Below are 20,309 nucleotides of genomic sequence, written 5' to 3'. Positions count from 1 at the left end.
TGAGATGGAGTTTCGCTCTTTTTGCCCAGGCTGGAGTGCAATGGCACGATCTCGGCTCACCGCAACCTCCGCCTCCTGGGTTCAAGCGATTCTCTTGTCTCAGCCTCCCTAGTAGCTGTGATTACAGGCATGTGCCATCATGCCTGGCTAATTTTGTATTTTTAGTGGAGATGGGGTTTCTCCATGTTGGTCAGGCTGGTCTTGAACTCCCGACTTCAGGTGATCCACCTGCCTCGGCCTCCCAAAGTGCTGGGATTACAGGCGTGAGCCACCGCACCTGGCCTAATACATAATTTCTTAAGGTGCCATGCAACCCAAACCAAAATATGGCCGAAGGCTGGATTCAGTTCATGATCTACCACTGTGCAACTTACATAAATCCTTGGAGGGCTCAGATTCATCTTTTACTGATTAATTATTAACTTCTGCAATCATAGAACTAATACTGTCACTGACTTACCAAACAACAAACACAATCATGGCCAATTTTGCTCCTGATCTTTACGTCTTCTCTCAAAACATATGGAAGTCCCCCAGTTGGCCTTTCTTTGCTATGCAGAAGATTTTCTATATGCCGTTTGGGAGATGAGCTCCCTGTTCCTGAAGGATTTTTATTGTCATCACGTAAGACAGCATAGATAGTGACTTTTTAAGAAAACCATGTTTTGAATGTGAGCAGCATTTTGAAACCAACCTTGCCCAACCTTTAATAATGCACAAGTCCTGCTTTGTGCTTTTCAGAATAGTTCTGCTTATATTTCTCTCCACAACCGAAGCTGCCATTGCTAACGTATTTCGGTGAGCTTTCATTATTCAGGCCTTATCATTTTGAGCCAGTTTCCTCTCCTCCCTGACACATTCAGTGACACTGCAATCCAGCGTTTGTTACAGCACAGATGTTTCCGTGGTGATGATCTGTGATGTCATAAGCAAAGGAATATGTATCATTGACTTTGCCCACATAAGCCATGAAAAGAAGAGTGGGAAGTTCACTTTCATCTCAACTCCATGATGTACTGACTCAACTTCCTCAAAAATTACTCTTTGGGGTCTGGGCTGTTCTGTCTGGACATCAAAGAACAAATACTTACAGTTGCCTGTTTGTGATTCATTTCTACTACATAATTATTAGTTATATGCAAAGTCCAGTCTACCTATCAAAACCCAGATTAACCTTCCTCAGATACCAGCTTTCAAAACTTAGCCAGCAGGATCAAGTCCACTCTCACGATTCTGGCCCATTCTCCCTTTCCAGTCTCATTTTCAGCCTCAGCAGCAGTTAAGAGCACCAGCTCTGGATTCAGGGGGCCTCAGCTAGCCCACATTTCAGCTTCACCATTTACCAGCTTGGGCAAATTACTTCACTTTTTGAAAGCCTCAGTTTCTACCACTTTAACTGAGGATAATAGTTATAAAACAGGCCTCCTTATAGGATTGTTGTAAGGTTTGAATGAGTTAATCTATGTGAAGAGTTCAGTACAGAGTGGGCAAAAATTGTGAGTTGATAAAGAGGAGGAGGAAGAAGAGAAGTTGCTGTAGGAGAAGGAGAAGGAAAATAGGGAAGAAGAAAAGAAAGATGGTAATGACCAGCTTCCCAAATCCACTGTCTCCAAACAGCCTTTGCATGTTCCCAGCATATTTTTTATGAAGGATATACCACTTACTTCCACCACCCAAATAGTTACTTGCCAAAAAGATCCATCTTTTGCATAAAGGTGTCTCTTTCTATCTGTCTACAAAGCACTAACCCTTTAGCAAACTCTTCCTATCTTTCCCATTTATTATTTACTGCACTTTTTCTTGAACTCTTATCTTGATATATGCATGTGTTTTATATATATCTGGGCATGTATATACATAGGCAAATCACCCCAACTAGTCAATGCATCCCTTGCAGACAGGTACCTCATTCATTTACAAACTGGGTAGACAGTACTCTGCACTCAACCCATACCTGACAATTAACTAGCATTGTTAAGTTTTTAAAGGGCTTTACCATACATTATCTTAAGTATTCTTAATATCAACCTTGAGCAGTAGGCAAGCAGACCATATTCCTCATTCCACTTTACAAATGACATAGCTGAATCTCGGGGATTCAACTGGACTTGAGACTTTGAGAATCCATGTTGATCGATATAGTCAAATATTTAAAACACCCAAACTACCCTTCAATTTGGTGTTTATCTGAAATTTCTGTTCAGTTTGGCTAAAATATTCACTTCAATCATACAAATACAGCCAAAGTCCCATAAAATCTTAAGTTGTGCAATTTCTTATCCCCAAGATAGAGGGTGGATATTTATTAACTTTACAGAATATTACTACTCTATTTCCAAGTAGTTATTTTCCCCCTAAGACTCAGACCCTCATATGAATTATAGTAAAATCTCTCTCCACCTTCTTCTATTTCCAAGTTCAGAAAATTGCATCCTAATATAATAGCACAGGTGCCAATTTAAACACAGGAACATCGAAAATGCTGCCAAACTTCCAGGCTTAGAAGCTTTTCTATTGTTACATGTTGGGCTGCTAAACACACACTGAGTATGAACAGCTAATACAAATGATAGCAACACTATGAGAAACATTTTTAAAGTATTGGGCAGTTCCTTTTAACTTTCATTTTTAATCTGGACATTGTCCATTCCAATGGTCTTCACTATAGAATGTTGCACATATCATGAAAATAATAAAATTTACTAACAAATAGACTATCCTAAAATAGTACCTTAACACTTTCCCCCAACTTTCTTTTTCTTTTAAACAGCAAGGATTGGATTCCACAGGCCTTTAGTTAACCAAATCAAGGAGAGTTTCTAGGATTCTGCCAAAGTTAAAAGGTAGAGGAATATGAGGTTTGACTTTATAGATTTGTTGCACATAATACTTACTGGAAAAGCACAGCTGGTTTGATGATCCCGCCAGAAGATTTTGGCAAAGAAAGACCAAAGATATATTTTCCTCCTCTATCAAGAAATGATCCAATACATTGGAACTGGCTGGGATATATCCCCTTCACCCACCAACCCACGGATAATACACCCAACGGCATTTGCCTCAGGCCTAGCACATAGTAGGTGCTCAGTGTCTGTTGGCTTCTCCAGCTATGCTCAAAAGAGAAATACACACACACACACAAAATAAAGAATTAAGTATCTCAATTTGTACCAACCATGTTCATTTTAATCATCATTCTTATAAATGGCAGCCCAAGTACATCTCTCTCTGTTCATATTCAACATATGCACTATCTTGAAATTTTTATTACTTTGCCCCAAGGTCGATGAAAGAAACTGAAGGGTTGAGAAGAGGCCTCAAATCTGACACTGTCTATGTCCCTGTTCCCTGGGTCTCCTGCTGCATTTCTCCCCAGAACTGTGGATGAAAAATGTGGGTTTGAACAACTGGTGTCCTGCTGATTGCAACTGTCAATTAAATAAGCCAGCAACACAGGAGCATATGTTCGCATATAAAATATTGATTAATTTCACAGATTGGAATAAAAATATATTAGTACTTGGGTTCTGCTTTCATGCTTAGTGTTCAGATAGGCACTCAGTCCATTCAGATCTATTTCTGCACCCTGTGGGCTCAAGAGTGTTACTTTTGTGTTTCGCTTTTTTCTTTTCTTTTCTTTCTCTGGTTACCCATGTTAGTGCTTCTGTTATAACTGACCGGCAGCATACGTTTAAGCACGATTTTAATTACTAGGTCATCTCCCAGCCGACTTGCCCACGGCAGGCCGGTAGAAAAGCCACAGTCCCGCAATCCATGCCTCAGACTTTCTCTTGTGTCCCTCCAGGTAAATCTCTTTTTTTCGAGGATGCTAAAATCATGCTGATGGCATCATATTCATCTGATAAGAATGATGACCACCTAATTTCTATAAAGTTTCATTTCTGTCCACTGAGTATTTCAAGTTGCAGGGCTGGCACAGGGAGTTTGAGATGGGGTGCCTGATAGTGTGACGTGATACCAGGACTTTTTATCTTAACCCAGAAAAGCACCTTCCCATATATCACTGCACATGCCAACTAACTTACCCTTGGGATTTAGCATAGATCTGGCTTTTCAATTTGCCTTTGAGTAATGTCGTCAATTTGTTTCAATTGAAGCAGGTATTCTATTACATGCTCAAATAGCAGGAGAATTTCTCTCCACCTCTGAAGTCCAGTGTGGAGGGGAGATTAGCACTGACTAAACAGTAAGAAAAAAACAGTGGTGAGGACCCCTTGTGTCAGCTACTTGGAGATCCAAAAGCTACGGATAAAAACCTAACGTTGGCCACGACCAAATCCTTAAAGGATGGTCTCAGTTTCCCAAACGTGTTAAGTAAAATTAATAATACTAGTGCCCTCCCATGGCTGTTAAGAGCATTAAAAGAGATCATACAAAGTGCTTAGCACTGAACTTGATGCAGAGCAAGTACTTAACGACCGCTATCATAACAGTAACGCCATCATCACCCAAAACACTGCTCTAAATGCTACCATTTTATGGACAATGAGTTCTGTTAGCCCATGATTAAGAAACTGCAGTGGAACCACATCTCAAAGAGTAAACAACCTATGGAAAATTTCCAGGTTTAGTTTCTCAAAAATGGATCTCAGACCTAACCTACTTTCCCTATTTGCCCTCCCTACAGCTTCTGATGTTTTATCCCCACATGGAATTTTCAATATGCTTTCCCCTCTCCTGATCATTCTCATTTAAAATTTTAAATGTTTCCCTGATTCTTCAGACTTGGCTGAGTCCCCCAGTTTTAAGCTCTCTTAGGAGTCTGTATTTGTACCTTATAGCACTTAACCATCATTGCAGTTTAAATCATTCCGTGTGCCATTATTTGTCTAATATCAGCACATAAATACACTCACATGACAGTCTACCTCATAATGCTAACAACTGTCCCTGCCTTATCACCTCTGTAGCCCTATTGTCTGATATAATTGGCAGTCAGTCAATAAACATGTGTTAGTGTTAAATAGATGAATGATTGAATGAATAAGCAAATGAACCAAAGAGGAATCATTGGTGTTATTAAGATGTTAAGGGACTGTGCAGAGTAGCTGAAAAGTTACGAATTCATCCAGAAGTTATGAACAATTGCCACTACACCCATGATGGGCTTCTTAGGTTGACAACTGGTGGCTATGTGGAGTCCCGTTTCCTGGGTCGACCTAGCCCCCATTTCAGCAGCAGGCACTCCATTCTCTTGGGGGTTAAAATTAGCACCAGTAAGCTCCCCGTATAGTGGGCTCTAATCGTGCAAGGACCCAGGTGGATCTTGCTGACAGATGTTAAGGTTAGAAGGAAGGGTAGCAGCCAGATGAGAAAACAGAGCCACCCCCTTCCGGAGGTACCAGGACTTCCTGCGTTTAGGCCCGGTGGTTCCTGCCTGCCTGCCCCTCCCCCATGCATCAGTTTCAACACAGTTGCTGCTTTTTCTGTCATTTGAACTCAAATTCTATCTCAGAAATTGATGGGCGATCCTGCCCTTGACAACACAATGTCAGCCTTGCTCAGTGTCCAGCTGGTTCCGTATATATTATCATAATGGGCTGCCTGGGTGGACCCTGGCTGATTTTCTGTCTTGATGCAAGCCCTCTTTCCAAACTAATTTCTGCTTTCTGACGTGCAGACACCACTTGTTTAAAAATAAAAAACAGCAGCTTGGGAGTTTTATTTTTTTTAATCCTGTTAGGATATTTAAGTCTATTCTAATGGTAAACTGAGCCTAAAGGACTTTCTTTTAAAAATGATTTGACTCAAAAAAAAAAAGAATGTTTCCCAGGCTCCTACACTGTTTCCCGGTGACTTGAAAGAATTATTACTTCCCCCAACCCTTACAGCCCTCTCTAACAGCATTTCCCAAGCTTCAGTCATGATTTTCCTCTATCCCTGTACCACTTACACTATTATTTACTTAATAGTATGTAGCTACTATGTCTGTTTAGATCAGCTTTTTCTTTAACTTTAGTCTTGCCCTAAGCAATAATAGCTGTGAGATCGATTTTGAAGCTGGAGTTATTGTTTTGTTTATGCATTAACATAAACACATAACCATTAAAAATGTTTTAATGTTTTTCCCCTATTTTCTAAAATTATCTCACCTACTGCATGGGAAATAGTGGTCTGAAAGCTCACTGCTAACCATCAAGCCGCTTGTACACAACACGCTCCCAGCTGAAGAAATTCGGGATTCGGGGAGAAGAATGCAGGGTGAGAGCTCCCTGAGGTGAAATGGGTGTGTATGCTACATTTCTGTGGCTTTTCCAGAACTCCTAGAACCAACTGTTAACCTCCTGCAGAGATGGCCAAGATGGAGGGAAATTGGGTCCGTTCCCTAGAATGACCATCACCTGGGCATTTCGGTAGCCACTTTTCCAAGGCTGCAGGTGTGTAGCCCCTTAAGCGATAGAAGAATCTCTCACAGAATTAGTTGAGTTCAAAAAACAAATAATCAGAGCTTGAAGGGCTCTTTCAAGACCCACCTTAACTGATGAGGAAACAGAGGCCCACATAAATCAAAGTACATACTCAAAGTCATGTAGTAAGGTAGTGGCAGAGCTTGGTTTTAATTTATTTTTGCATATATAACTGAAAATGGTCAAACATATTTCAAAATCAGAAATCAACCCCTGGCCACTGCTCCTAAATATCTCATCTTAAGAAGGGTTTATGAACAGCACATCAAAGCTTTTACTTGCCCATGAACATCATTTGAAGCCTCTAAAATTCTCAAGTGAGGGAAACTCCTGTGACAGATAAATATAGAGACAGCTTGGTTTGAAACAATCAGTTAGGCAAATCAATTCAATTGGGATTATGATGCTTTTGTAACCAAAATATAAGACAAAAAAAAATTAGGCTTAAAAAAGTTCTGACCAGGCTGGCTCATGCCTGTAATCCCAGCACTTTGGGAGACCAAAGGGATGTAATTGCTTAAGCCCAGGCATTCAAGACCAGCCTGGGCAATATAGTGACCCTTGTCTCTACAAAATCAAAACAATTAGCCTGGTGTGGTGGAGTGCACCTGTAGTCCCAGCTACTCGGGAGGCTGAAGTGAGAGGATAGCTTGAGTGCAGGAGTCTGAGGCTAAAGTGAGCTATGATTGCACCACTGCACTTCATAGCCTGGGCAACAAAGCAAGGCCCTGTCTCAAAAAAAAAAAAAAAAAAAAGTTTTTAAATACAGTTCTGTCATTTCTAGCCAAAGTATAAGTAGAAAGCAACAATCTTTGCCCCCAAATCCCCCCTACAACACACAACACACCACACTTTGTGCTTATTAAAATAAGTCAGGTGTGATTCACTCATTTATTAGCTCAACCAACCAAATACTGGAAATTTCCCACAGTTTACAGGTTTGTCAAGAAATTCATATAAGAAACTAGCCTCCCTGTATCCAAATCTGTTTCACATGTTATTTCTAGCATGAGGTTCCCGAACTCTTCAGTATCCTAACGGCTGCCTAACTCATCATCTCATCATTTTCTCATGGACTCCTTCCTCCACACCTTGTACACGTGCCAGAGAGCCCATATGGCCAACAAATGATTTCTAGGGAGATGAGTTAGAACATTCTTGCAAATAAATAAAATATTACCAGCATCCTTATTATCTTGCCAGCCACATAGAAAATATACTCATCATCGAATAAAATCAGCATTTTTTAAAATTTGACTAGCAGAATGTGTCCCAGCCAAAAAATTTCCTTCACGTTTCTGAAGGAAAATAAACTATAAAGTAAATATACATGATGTGCCCCATTTTTTAAAAAAAGATATGCTCTGGGTTAACTTTTAAAAAGTCTATTTAAGATACCAGCACAATTGCCTTGATTGTGTTAAGAAAAAAATAAGAACAATAGGATAGGAGATGGAAGGAATTTCTTGTAATGTACCAAAGCAATAGTTGAGAGTATAGACTTCAGCATCAAACTTCCTGGGTTTGAACCCTGGGTCTACTATTTAATTGCTATGTGACTTTAGGCTAGTTATTGACCCTCTTCTTCAGCCTTGGTTGTCTCATTTTTACAACAGGGTACCTATAGCACTCTGTGCCTGCCATAGTAGGGCTCAGGGAATGTTTATTGTTATTACTCTTAGCACTGTTATTAGGCAGACCTAAGGTCAAATTCCAGGTCCAATTCTAATTAGTTCTGCAGCTTTGAGTAAGTTACTGACTCTTTCTAAACCTCGGTTTTCTCATCTGTAAAATGGGGATCATAATTATTCATATATCATGAGATTGGTTGGAAGACTTGATAAGTAAAATGGTTACCATGGTGCTGGCATATATAGTAAATGATCCATAAATGCTAATAGTTAAAAAAAAACAGTAGTGGTAGTAAATAATAATAGAATAATAAAGATTACTACCTGGCCTGGTTACCGTCAAGCATGGCAACAAAGTCTGAGCACTATTTCTCCTTTATTATCAGTGCTATCGGTGGTGCCATGGTCAAATGAGCAGAACATAGATCACCTGCTCATGAACTCTTCGCTCTGTCTGAAGCTGAGATCCTGCTGGCCACCACATCCCCAGTGTTAGGATCTCTGGTGTTACCTGCTTTATGAATTACTTAGGGAATACGCTGGAAATCAGTCTTCACTAACATCCTTATGCATTATCTTGACCATTTACCATATCCTTTCTATTTCAAGGAAAGACAAAAGGCATCTTCTCAACTGCTCAAAGTAAAAGCCCTGATTTGATACCTGAAAATCTGGGGTCTCAGTGCTCTATTTTATGACACATCTCGATATTCTTAACCCTAATGTTCTGCTCTTTCACCTGTCTTCTTTTTTTCAAGTAGGAAAATAAATTGGTAAATTGTAACATGCCACCCTCAGTCACAAAAGATGACACCAGTATTTTCCTACTTAGCCTGGGCCTTTCACCAAGATGATCTTGCCTTAGCGGGCTTGGCTGGGATTCTGCACCAAAACTAGCCACAGAAGGGCTGTTGGCTGTGTGGGAAGCTATGCATCATCCAACATCTGCCCTTGAATGTACATTTCTGTCAGGAAGCTGGATTTATTTTACGGACATTCTTCTCAGCATCCTGGGAATCCCAGAAAGACTGGAGGCAAGGCTAGGCCAATATGAAATGTACAGGCATTGGGGTGGACCCCAAATCCCTTGGCATGTTTATCCAGTGACCAGGAAACTATGCAACCCCTGAAATGCACATGGATAAGTATAAAGAGCACTGAATGGATTTTGACAGAAACAAGCTATGTTTAAGTGTGAGCAGATTATATCCACTTTCTGGGTCTCTGTAGAATGAGGAAGAGTGAAAGAAATGACCTTCCATCCTTCAATGACTTCCCTTAGTGTGAGCTGTCACTCAGGCATTGCCCCTGGTAGGAGGGGAGAGAGAAATTTGGGAGGGTATATTTTTCTCTGTTGTTTTAGTTTATTTTCACTCATTAAGTTTTGTTGTGGTAATATACATTTTAATGGGTCAAATAATGCAGCCGCCCTCCACTCAAAAGACCTTGAAAAGGTGAGGGTCTCCACACATTTAAAAAGATGTCAGAAGGTACACTCTTTCTAAGCCACTTACAAAAAACTAAATCAATAATACAAAGCCATCTGAAAAAAAAAAAAAAAAAAAAAAAAGGAAAAGGACTTAAAATGTTTGACTTTCTAAAAAGAACACATGCACTATTGATACAATAAGGAGTAATTAGGGGGACAGCTCCAAAGCACAGCCAACTCCCTGGTGAGTTTCCAAAGTCCAGCAGCGAAGGGCGAAGTTATAAGCAGGTCTGAGCAATCTTGCCCTGGGCTTTCACGGGATCTGAGGAGCCCATATAATTGAAACTGAGTTCATCAAAGCCCTGCCTGACCTCCCTCTCACTTCACAATTGCCACCAAGACCATGGCCTGACCAGCCCACTTTGGCCTGCATGATGTAGCCCTCACAGCCACCCCAGTCTCATCTCCTGCCACTCCTCCCTTGCCTGGGAGCAACAGGAGCCCTCTCAGTCTTTTGTTCCTGGAATTCACCTAAGCAAAACAACCCTTGCACACAGTTTCCTATACCTGGCAATTTTTTTTTTGTCCCCTGTGCCTAGTGCTATGGTTTGAATAGATGAATGGTTGAATGTCCCTGCCAAAATTCATGTTGAAATGTAATTGCAGTTTCAACAGTGTTAAGAGGTAGGACCTTTAAGAAGTGATTAGATCATGGGGGCTCTACCTTCCTCAACAGACTAATTCCATTATTGCGGGAGTGGGTTAGTTATAAAAGTGAGCTCTCTTTACCCACACTTGCTTGCCCTTCCTCCTTTCCACAATGGGATGATGCAACCTGGAAGCCCTCACCACTACTGGCATCATGACCTTGAACTTCCCAGCCTCCAGAACCGCAAGACATAAACTCCTGTTCCTCAGAAATTACCCAGTCTGTTAAAGCAACAGAAAACAGACTAAGACACCTAGTAAAAACTTACTCATCTCTTTGGTTTTGGCATAAATGAGATTTCCTCAAAGAAAGCTTCCCCGACACTTCATTACTCTCCTCTGCTTTTGTGGTCCCCCTTTGATGTACCACTCTAATTTTGTTTAGTACCCCTCCTCTCTATTTACATTGTCATACACTTTGCTTAGTACCTCTCCTCTCTATTCACAGTATATATTCTGTGAAGGCAAGGACTAAGTCTGCATTATCCTACTGCTCCTAGCTTAATGTCTAGCATGTAGTGCATGCTTAGTATGAATGAGTGATTTCAAGTCCACCTTACTGACACCTTATGCCTTGGATGGAGATCCAAAGGAAGGGTTCTATTAGAAAACACCAGTGGATTTCTCTGTTCCCAGAAAGTCCTATTTCTCCAAAGTCACCTCCTGCAGAAAGTCATGTGCCAATAGCTTCAGTTCAGAGCACCACAAAGTAGTGCACGCTAAAAGGAAGCCTAGAGAGAACGCTACCTGACTCTCACTGGACATACAAAACTGAGACCCACAGAAGCAAAGTGACCTTCCCAGGGCCACACAGCTAGTTAATGGCAGTCTGAACTAGAATCCAGCTCTTCAGCCAGACAGCCTGATCCTCCTTCTATCGTCCTGTTAGGACCATATTATACAGAAGGGAAAAGAGACTGGCTCAATTTGGGGTAATCTCTTCAAGCTCAAACCATCTTTCTCCACATTTCCGTAAAAACATAAAAACAAACAAACAAACCAAACAAACAAAAAACACATTTAAATGCAGCTGATCACAGGAAGTCAATGGTGCTGGATACCCAGGGGCAACTGACAGAAGCAAAAACTGCCTCTGTCTGGATCAAAAGGATTATAGAAGGTCATATGCTAAAGATCAAGAACACCTCCATGTTGTCAGAGACAGTTGTAAAGCGACACTACAACCAAAAGGTCAGAATTCACTGGTGGTAGTGAACACCTGACTCTATTTCTCCAGAGCTGTAATCACAGCCAGGAGATGCGCCCAGTGAGTCTATCATCAGTCTTTATTCTTCAAAATATTTTGAGTGTGACCAAACTCCACTATGGTTTTTATTTATCTTGAGATCTTGGCCCGTTTATGTTTTATGTTGCAGTCTTTATCATAACTTTGAAGGGAAATTTAATTGATTTGTATCTGATGCCCACAAAAGCTAAATTTCAATCATTTTTCATTTTTGAAAAGTGAGTATGTTTTAAAGAACCTGCCTTTGATCTAAAAAATTAAGTAGGACCTCAGGTCAGAGCTCATGAACACTAACATGTTTATATTCTAAAAACTCTTGATTAATAGGTCCATTTTTTTTTTCAAATAAATATGAAGGATGTACACATTCAAAACAATAAAAAAAGAAACTAGATCTAAAGAATACCCTATTGGGAACTTAATCCCACTCCTGGAAAGGGCTCCTACTGATGGGTGAGCTCTGGAACGTGCTCACATTTTTCTAGTCACCACGGAGGAGGCAAGTCCTCCAATGGCCCAAAAGGGGAGAAGGGAAAGAAAAGAGAGGAAAGGAGAAAACACATGCACACCAAAATAAAAAAATACATATATCCCCTTTAAAAAATGAGCATTTAAACTGCTTGTCAGACGGTTTCCTGACAAAGCCACTAGAGTGTATTCACAGGCATTTGCATAAATGCTGCCGGTGAGTTCACCATAGCTGCAAGCGCTAATGGTACATAAAGTAATTTAGTCACTTCTCCCGGCATTCTATGTCAGAATGATGAGCATGGGCACTTTGCCTTGTTGCGTATTAGATCATTAGATAATAAAGTGTTAGCACATGCAAGCTAACAGGGGCTCTGCACCACAGCGCTGTGAGGGCACCGCATTTTGCCACAGGAGGAAGAAACAGAGAAACTGATGCCACAGTTGGCCTTGAATTCAAGTAAACACAACCTGGAACTCAGGGTAACAACAATGCCAACAGCAACACTCCTCAAGCCCCTCAACGACTCCCCAGAACACAGTCTTCATGAACTTGCCCAAATGACTGGAAGATAAGGCAAGTACACAGGGTAGCGCTGAACTTAGCCTTGTGGCAGCCACTCAGCTCCTTTCATCCCGAGCCCATGTTTTTTCAAAAATTGGAACCGAGAGAGCAGTCACATTTTGAGGCTGTCTCTCTCCACAACTGTATATCTTCCAAAAAGCTATTGCTTAAAGAAGAAACCTCACTAGGCTAAATGGTCCCATAAATATCCAGCCAAAGAAAATCTTGGTATTTATGAATGAAGAGAAAGTGCAGGGGAAGACCATTTTCCACGATCTATAGCATGCCAGGATTCACTATCTTTGGACCATGCAAGAGTCTATGAAATAAATTTGCCTTTGTCAACTCTCATACTTGAATTACAGGGTCATTTATCAGAGCACAGGGGTTTGTGAGTCCATGGGTCACATAAGAAAGCCCACGCATGAATGTAAAGCACGATCTCTGTCTCTACTTATATGCAGAAAGGTGAGCCACAAAAGGAAACTTCCTCCAACGGTCTGACAAGCAGGATATAAATAGAGATTTGCAGAATAGCCCAAAATAATTCAGGCTACCTGTAAATTAGATGATAAAAAGTCCAGAATGGGGGAAAACGTAGGTTCCCACAGGTCACAAGAGGAGAACATGCTTTGCGGTCTCACCATGCGGTAGCTATTTGAAGGCAGTTGGGGGTGGAAGCAGAGAGACAGAGAGACAGAGGGTGTGTGATTCTCGAAGTCTTTTAAACAGAGCATTTTGAAATAGAACTTTTCAACAGCAAAATAAAGTATTACCCTCACATCAACATGAATTAGCATCTAGGTCCACTCCCACACATTACCAATGAAAGAGTTCAATAGTCACCCTTTGCTGAGTAGATATTTATGTGTCAGCCTGAAGTGTCTAAATGAGTGGGTGGTTTTGTGTGGTTAGTTGACTCACTCTGCAGAGAAGCAGATTTCTATGTTATTGTCATTACTAAGAATTTGAACATGTCTACCCTTTCTTTCCACTGGAGAGAAGTGAAGTAAGGCTTAGGTGAAGTCAAGTCCCCTAGATGAGGGAAATAGGACATACCTATGTCCCCAATGATGGCCAACCACTTACACGCAGTGAAATGTCACCATTTTTGGAATAATATCTTATAATAATATGGCCATTTGTGGACTCGTAAACTGAAGCCGGTGAATAAAATGCTGTCTTTAAAACTTAGAATAATATGATATCCCAACTGAAATATTAATACTCTTAGAAGAGGGAACATCTGAGCTGGGAGGAAGCTTATAGCTGTGTTGATCCAGAGGTCTCAAACTGTTGGCCTGTGGCTGCATTCTTCCTAAGTGGCTTTTTTCCCCCCTCTCCTCCCTTCAGTGTCCAAAAATTTTGTAATTAGTTACCAACAATTAAAAATGCATTGTTGCCAAACTGGAATATCTGGCCCCACTTGGGCTCTCATTCCCCTTAGCAACAACTGGCTGGGGCCGGGGGGCACCAGAGCGTGTACTTGCCTGTCTTCTCAGCCTCCACCCAGCCCACTTCCCTATCTACATTACCTGCCCCCACCCAAAGCACAGATTTTTTTTACTCTCCTACAGATCATCACCTTCATTTTAACAAGGAGGAAATCAAGGATCCCAAAAGCTAAAGCAACTTGTCCAAGGTCAAATAGAGGCCAGAGTGAAACTAAGGATTGAATTTGGGGTTCCTGGTACCTATTTCACAACCTAGTCCTTTATCATGCTGCAAAATAATGTTACTGATCCTCATTGCCTAGAGGGCTCTTTTAGAGCAGGTTATATTCTATGTTTGCTTTGGGTGTTTTGTTGGAAGGATAATTTGCATGATGTCAGGAGCTTTCTCACTGGCTTCCCGAGAGCAGAAATAGGAGCTGGGTGTAGCCTAAGCGTATTTTGAAAGTGTGAACTCAGATTTCAAACTGACAGTCAAGTCTGTCACCAGATTGGACAGTACCTATTGCAACGAACCAGCCACAGTCAAAAACATAACTTCAGTCCTTAAGCAGCACTCTCCAAACCATGCCCACTGTATTTCCCTAATTTTACCTCCTCCTTTCACCTAAACACCTCTAGTCACACAATGCCTTAAGTGACTCGAAGGGTATTATAAAGACATTACTGTAAAGTGACGATCAGAATAATTTTAAGTACAGAAATGGAACTAGGAATGTAATCATGAGCAGGTGTTTGAAATGGCCTCCTGCAAAATGTAATATCAATCCGTCTCAGCACTAATGAAACCATAAAGAAGCAGCTTTTGAAAGATGATGGTTTACTTTAAAAAGACTGTAAAACTGGATGTGGTGAAGAATCCCTTCTAAGAGTGTTACATCTGGCTAATTAATAAAAAGTTCCATAAGCACAGGGGGAAAAGCCAGGCAAAAAATGATGAGAGTGGTGTGTTTATTAAATTGGGATGCTGGCAGAGAAGGGAGTTTTCTACCGTGTGAATTATGGTCAACTCCTGGCCCACGGAAAAAAACAGGCAATCAGGTGATAATTTGTGCTGTAGCGTTCTGAGAAGAATCTTGCTGACCTAGCAAACTGGAAAGGGAAGTGAGGGAAATGGGTTGAGAGTTTGAGGCAATTGAAGAAAGTCTAACATGGTGACTGGTATCCAGTAAAGCCTCAGTCACTCATTCTTGGATGAATGGATGGATGAATGGATAGATAAATGGATGGATGGATGAGTGGAGAGGAGGAAGAGTGGATACATTACACACACATGCAGACTGAAAAATTCAGGCGTGCCCCTAACCCAACCCATGGTTCTTCTGAGTGGCATTCACTTTCCTTGATTCAAATTTTTATCTGGTTTCCTTCAGTCTTCTCAACGGCACCACTGATTAGCCATAATTCTCAAGACAAATGTGATTTCTCGCTACCAAAGTCTACCTACAGAAAGCAAGTTCTATCATGTGGTGAAGAGGTGAGAGTTAGGTACAGAGCACAGGAGGGACATTTGGTCTGGGCTTCATATTCAGAAAGCACCTCCAACCTCGACATTGAACCTGATCTCCAAATGAAGTTCAACAGGTAGTCACTGAGATACACCAGGAGGATGGTAAAGAGGATGGGTTCATTATAAAACCTCAGTGGTCAATTATAAACACGTCAAATATATCACAATTTTGTGATACCAAATTGCGTGGCCTCTCCTTATTTTTCCCTTGGATTGGCCTTTCCTTATTTTGTAATCCAGTGGGAGCTTAGAATAAAGCAATGGTCCAGGCCTCCTTTCTCTCAACCTGAAAGGAGGCAATATTAGCCATTTCCAGAGTAGAGAGTGGTCCCACAAGAAAGATGGGCCTCAGAGATATTTTCCTGTCTTTAAATATTTGGCATCATATGTTGAAGAGAAAAAACCCTGGAGGACCAATCGTATTCAAACAGACCTTTGAAATTTAAACAGAGTAGAACATGTGGTAGAGTGGAAGAAAGAAACCAAATATATTCACAGTTAAAGTAGCAATGCCAACCAATGAAAATGATTCGCCTACCATGTTCCAGATAAGAGGGCGTACCTTCCGAGGGGTCAAGCCTCCGAGCCCTCCGCCCATGTTTGGAATTATTATGGACAAACATGTTATCAGAGACTGCCAGGACATGGCCATCCACATTGACTGTCGTAGACACCACGACCTGGAGACATAAGAAAGAAATGAATGAACATTTTAATATAAAAGCATGGTGGGTAATAAACTCAAGTTAAATAAATAACAGCTGGGAGCTGAAGAAAATTGCATAGCTATTTCACATAATAACTGGTGCTTATGCTGTACAAGTCTAACAAGAGGAGCTATTGATGAGTGGGTCTTTGGCATGGAACGCTTTTGATGCAGTTTTAAGTAAAATTGCACAGTTTATAGTTATACAGCAGAAGGTACACTGTTAACCATAATTTTAACAAGAGGATCTTTATTAGCATATTTTTTTACACCAGGGTGGTTGTGTTTCACCTAAATTACCCTTCAGTTTAGACACTGAAGCAGATATCACAGTTGATCATGCAAATAAAAATCTTTTGAATCTTTAAAATATTCCCCCCCCCCGCCCCACTGTGTCAGGGTTAAGAGGATAGAGAAATGAAAAGATTTCAGTAAGAGCTGGGATGCATTTTCTCTCCTGGGTGTCTTTTGAGATTTCTTGTACTTTTTTCTTTCCACATTAGTTTGGTTCATCAGACCAAAGTCCCCCTCGCTACTATCACCATCACCCCACCCCAAAAAATTCCTGCTAATTAAGGGTCCTAGATCTGTTGCAAATTAAAAAAAAAAAAAAAAAACTGGTGGGACTGGCCCAAGGCATAATTTAGACACTGAAACCATCTCATAAAGTGACTGTGAACCGAGTTTGCCAGAAGAGACACAGGCAAAGATGTTGTCTCAGAGAACTTTGACTAAAACAATGAGAAGAAATGACCTACACTTCTCCTTATATTAAATGGGGAAAGGGATTAAAACTGAAACCCATAGAGATATGTTTATTCATGCGACCTCTTACAACCAAATATAATAATTGTCTGTAATTGCAGCTTCAGCTCCCACCTCATGCTTTGACACGGGAAACAGCAATCAGCCCGCTCCCGTTTAATCCACCTATTATGTTGACTAATTAACTTTGCTTGACAGTTTATTTCTTCCTCCATTATCAGCCCCTGTCAGCCACAAGCACCCTGCAGCATAGGGGAAACCTCAGGCTCTTTGATTGATCACCGATAGATTGACATGCAGATTAATTTAATTAGAATCACCTCACTTGAGAAATGAAAGACAATGGCAAGAGGGCTAATAGATCTGCTCTCATAATGAGGCGAGCCTCCAGAGCGAAGGCTGAGGATTTCTGATTTATTTTGCTCAATTCCCCAGTTGCTTGGAAAGACTCTGGCTTTAATTGTTCTTGGTTTTGAGAGGCATTAGCCTCTGAAGAGGTGAACCGCTTACAAGGATTGGCACAGATGGAGGCCTCAGTTTCTGAGGAAGCCTTTTCTCCGAGTTGGCCGAAGGGGGCATCGACTTCTGAAGAGTCTTGTGCAACACTAATGTTTCATCAGCTAAGTTGGGCAGAGGGGAAAACTCTGGGTCCTGGCCTACGCCTGTGAATTGTCAGCTTGGACCCCAGTCCCCACCAGTCTTTCCATACTTAAAAGTTCCACTGTCCTCCTCGTTGACCTAAGTGCATCCTGGCAAAATATGGTGAATTTCCTTTCCCAGAGCCTCCAAGATGCTAACAAATTGCAGGCTATGAACACATCACTCACGCTAGTAGCATAAGGTTGGTTTTGTTTTCTAAATCTGCTTTATTAAAATGCATAGAAAACAGTTGAGAGTTCAGTAAGGGAATCAGAGTATTCTCCTTAGCCACTGTGAAACCCCACATTCCATCTAGAACAAATCATTTGGGGGATGACACGTACGTTTGATGCAGACGTTTGCAGAGTGGTTCTTCTCTTTATTCATGATTGGCCAACCAGATCTGACACAGCCTTATGTGTAAACACAACTTATGTGTTCACAGGTTAATTTAAAAGAAGGAAGAAAAGAAGAAAACGGTCTACTTATTTTGCCTTCAAAAACTATCATATGTAGTGGCAAAGTCAACATTATTTAAGGCAACAGAAATTCACCTTTCTTTTTAGAGAGATGACTTCTTAGGACTTACAATTACATAACAGAGCTGGGTCTTTCAAAGAAATTTTGATTTACTATGAGACCACAATTGAGCGGTCACTGGAGTCGTTAGCTGAAGAAACTATAAAAGGAATCCCAAACCGTATCTGTTTTCAGTGTCAGGAAATACAGAAAGTGGTTATTCTAGATGTCTGTCTTAGGAAGAAAAAAAACAATGACAATTCACCATGCACCTGTAAGACACAAGCTCTACAAACTTAAGGCTTAAAATATTCAGTATCTTTCAAAGACACTGTCATCTAATCCTACATTGAACAAAATGTCAAAACGGTTAAGGGGAAAAAAAAAACTATACCCCATATGTTTTTCTTCTCTTGGCAAGAGAAGAACCACCAGGACCACATGTGTGATTGAATCATTTGGCTGAAATGCCAATCAAAATTAGAGAACAGATAATACAGAGAATCTTCATACTTTTAATTTCTAGGAAATGAGCAGCTAATACAGTCCTCAAAAACTCACAGCACAACTTCCCTACCACAAAACAATTTCTCCCGTTTCAATTTGGAAATATTCAGGATATATTTAAATAAAACATATGCTAAAATTAATCCACAGAGCAACTCGTAAATTAAAAAAAAAAAAACACCGTGAGATGCAAAAGGGGTACTGAAGTGTTCTTTAAAAATAGGCCCATAGTAGGAGGGAAAAGGGCCTTTACAGTTTAACACATTATTAATGAGGTGCTGACATATTCACACAGGCGAGGGGACAGACAGGCCTGCCAAATCTTCAACCTTCCTCAATTTTGTCAATAAAACACAGCCTAAATTTCAGACAGACAAACATTAAAAATGATTTTACCTTTGGACACAACCACCCTTTCCTTCTTTCTCCCCTTCTCCACTCCCCTGCCCAGAGAAACAGATGATGAGAATACAAAGGAAAAAGTATGTTTAGAATTTCATGATATCTATTATAATTACACCTTTACTTTCTAGAACTGCACTGTCCAATACAGAAGCCAAATGCCTGGCTATTTAAATTTAAACTAAACGACATCTTAGATCCCCTTCCTGAGCCTCAATGGCCTCATTGAGTGTTTCATAGCCATAGGCAACTATTGGCTACTGCACTGGACATGGTGAACAGGGAATTTGTTTTATCATTGCAGAATGTTCTATAGGATGGCACTGCTCTAGAATGGTTTTGAAATAAACTGTGCACTTGATTCTTGAAGATGCCCAAGTTATATCTCCTGAAACAAATATCAGCCTATGTAAACAGGTTCAGATTTATACATATATACTTTATCACTATATTTTTGGGATGAAATTTCTATTAGGGGGCTTTGCTTCTTAATGTGGCAATCTAGAGATATGCTGATTAACACTCAGCATGTTCCAAGGTACTTTTCATCTGGGCCCTCCTTTCCAGTTGAGAGTATTCGTTATAAGAGAACGAGAAGGGCAGAAAAGAAGTTTCTAGCTACCCATGGACTTTGGATATTTTACACTGATGTTTTCAATTTCTTGGCTCATATCAGTGGTTCAGAATCTCCTCTGTTATATCCTTTTCTGGATCGATATCCCTAAAAGGTATTATTCCTATCCCATCCTTTATTTAGAATTTGAAAGAACTAGACACAAAATTTCATTCTTGGTTCTCAAGCTTTCCTGGTTAATGTGACTTTGGCCAGGTTAACTTCTCTGAGTCCCGGTGTCCCTGACTCTCAATGGGAATAATCACCATACTTAACTCATAAGGTAACTGTGAGGATTAAATTAATTAAAGTGGCCAGCATGGTTCCTGGTTCACATGGAGCACTCAATAAACAGTAGCAGTAACAGAGTAGTAGTTGTCACTTTGTTGCTGATGTTAAACAAGAAGTTCAAAACAATGTGTCAGGTTGATAACCTGAAGCATCTTAATGACCATAAATAAGACCCAGCATACACTGTAATTTTAAATAAAAGGATACAGAAAGTGTTTATTCTATGTCCACTGCTCAACACAAATGTACAATTTTAAAGACTTTCGTGTCAGTAACACATTATTATACATTTAGGCCTTGCATGAATTATGGTTTTCATTGGTTTATATAACTTTGCTTTCTAGACCCTCTCTGTATCTTAGCCTGTTACAGTTGAGGCTTTATTAGAACTAAATGAAACCTTACTATTCTGAAAATAGTCTGTAAATGAG

General features: G+C 40.5%; 1 protein-coding gene across 5 annotated transcripts in view; it reads right to left on the bottom strand.

Annotated features, from left to right (window-relative positions):
- EBF1 (EBF transcription factor 1) overlaps positions 1-20,309 on the bottom strand; it is a 413,838-nt gene that overhangs the window by 114,431 nt on the left and 279,098 nt on the right. For 3 of the 5 annotated variants that reach the window (XM_017864540.1, XM_017864536.1, XM_017864537.1), the window contains exon 8: positions 15,975-16,116. In XM_017864540.1, coding sequence (XP_017720029.1) covers positions 15,975-16,116 — 142 coding nt within the window. The remainder of the gene's footprint in view (positions 1-15,974; positions 16,117-20,309) is intronic. The other 2 variants (XM_017864538.1, XM_017864539.1) reach the window with 1 other exon arrangement.

The sequence above is a fragment of the Rhinopithecus bieti genome, unplaced genomic scaffold, assembly GCF_001698545.2.
Source record: "Rhinopithecus bieti isolate Rb0 unplaced genomic scaffold, ASM169854v2 scaffold_76561, whole genome shotgun sequence".
Lineage (NCBI taxonomy): Eukaryota > Metazoa > Chordata > Mammalia > Primates > Cercopithecidae > Rhinopithecus > Rhinopithecus bieti.
The sequence above is the reverse complement of the archived record's forward strand: the minus strand, read 5'-3'. Positions and strand labels throughout refer to the sequence as shown.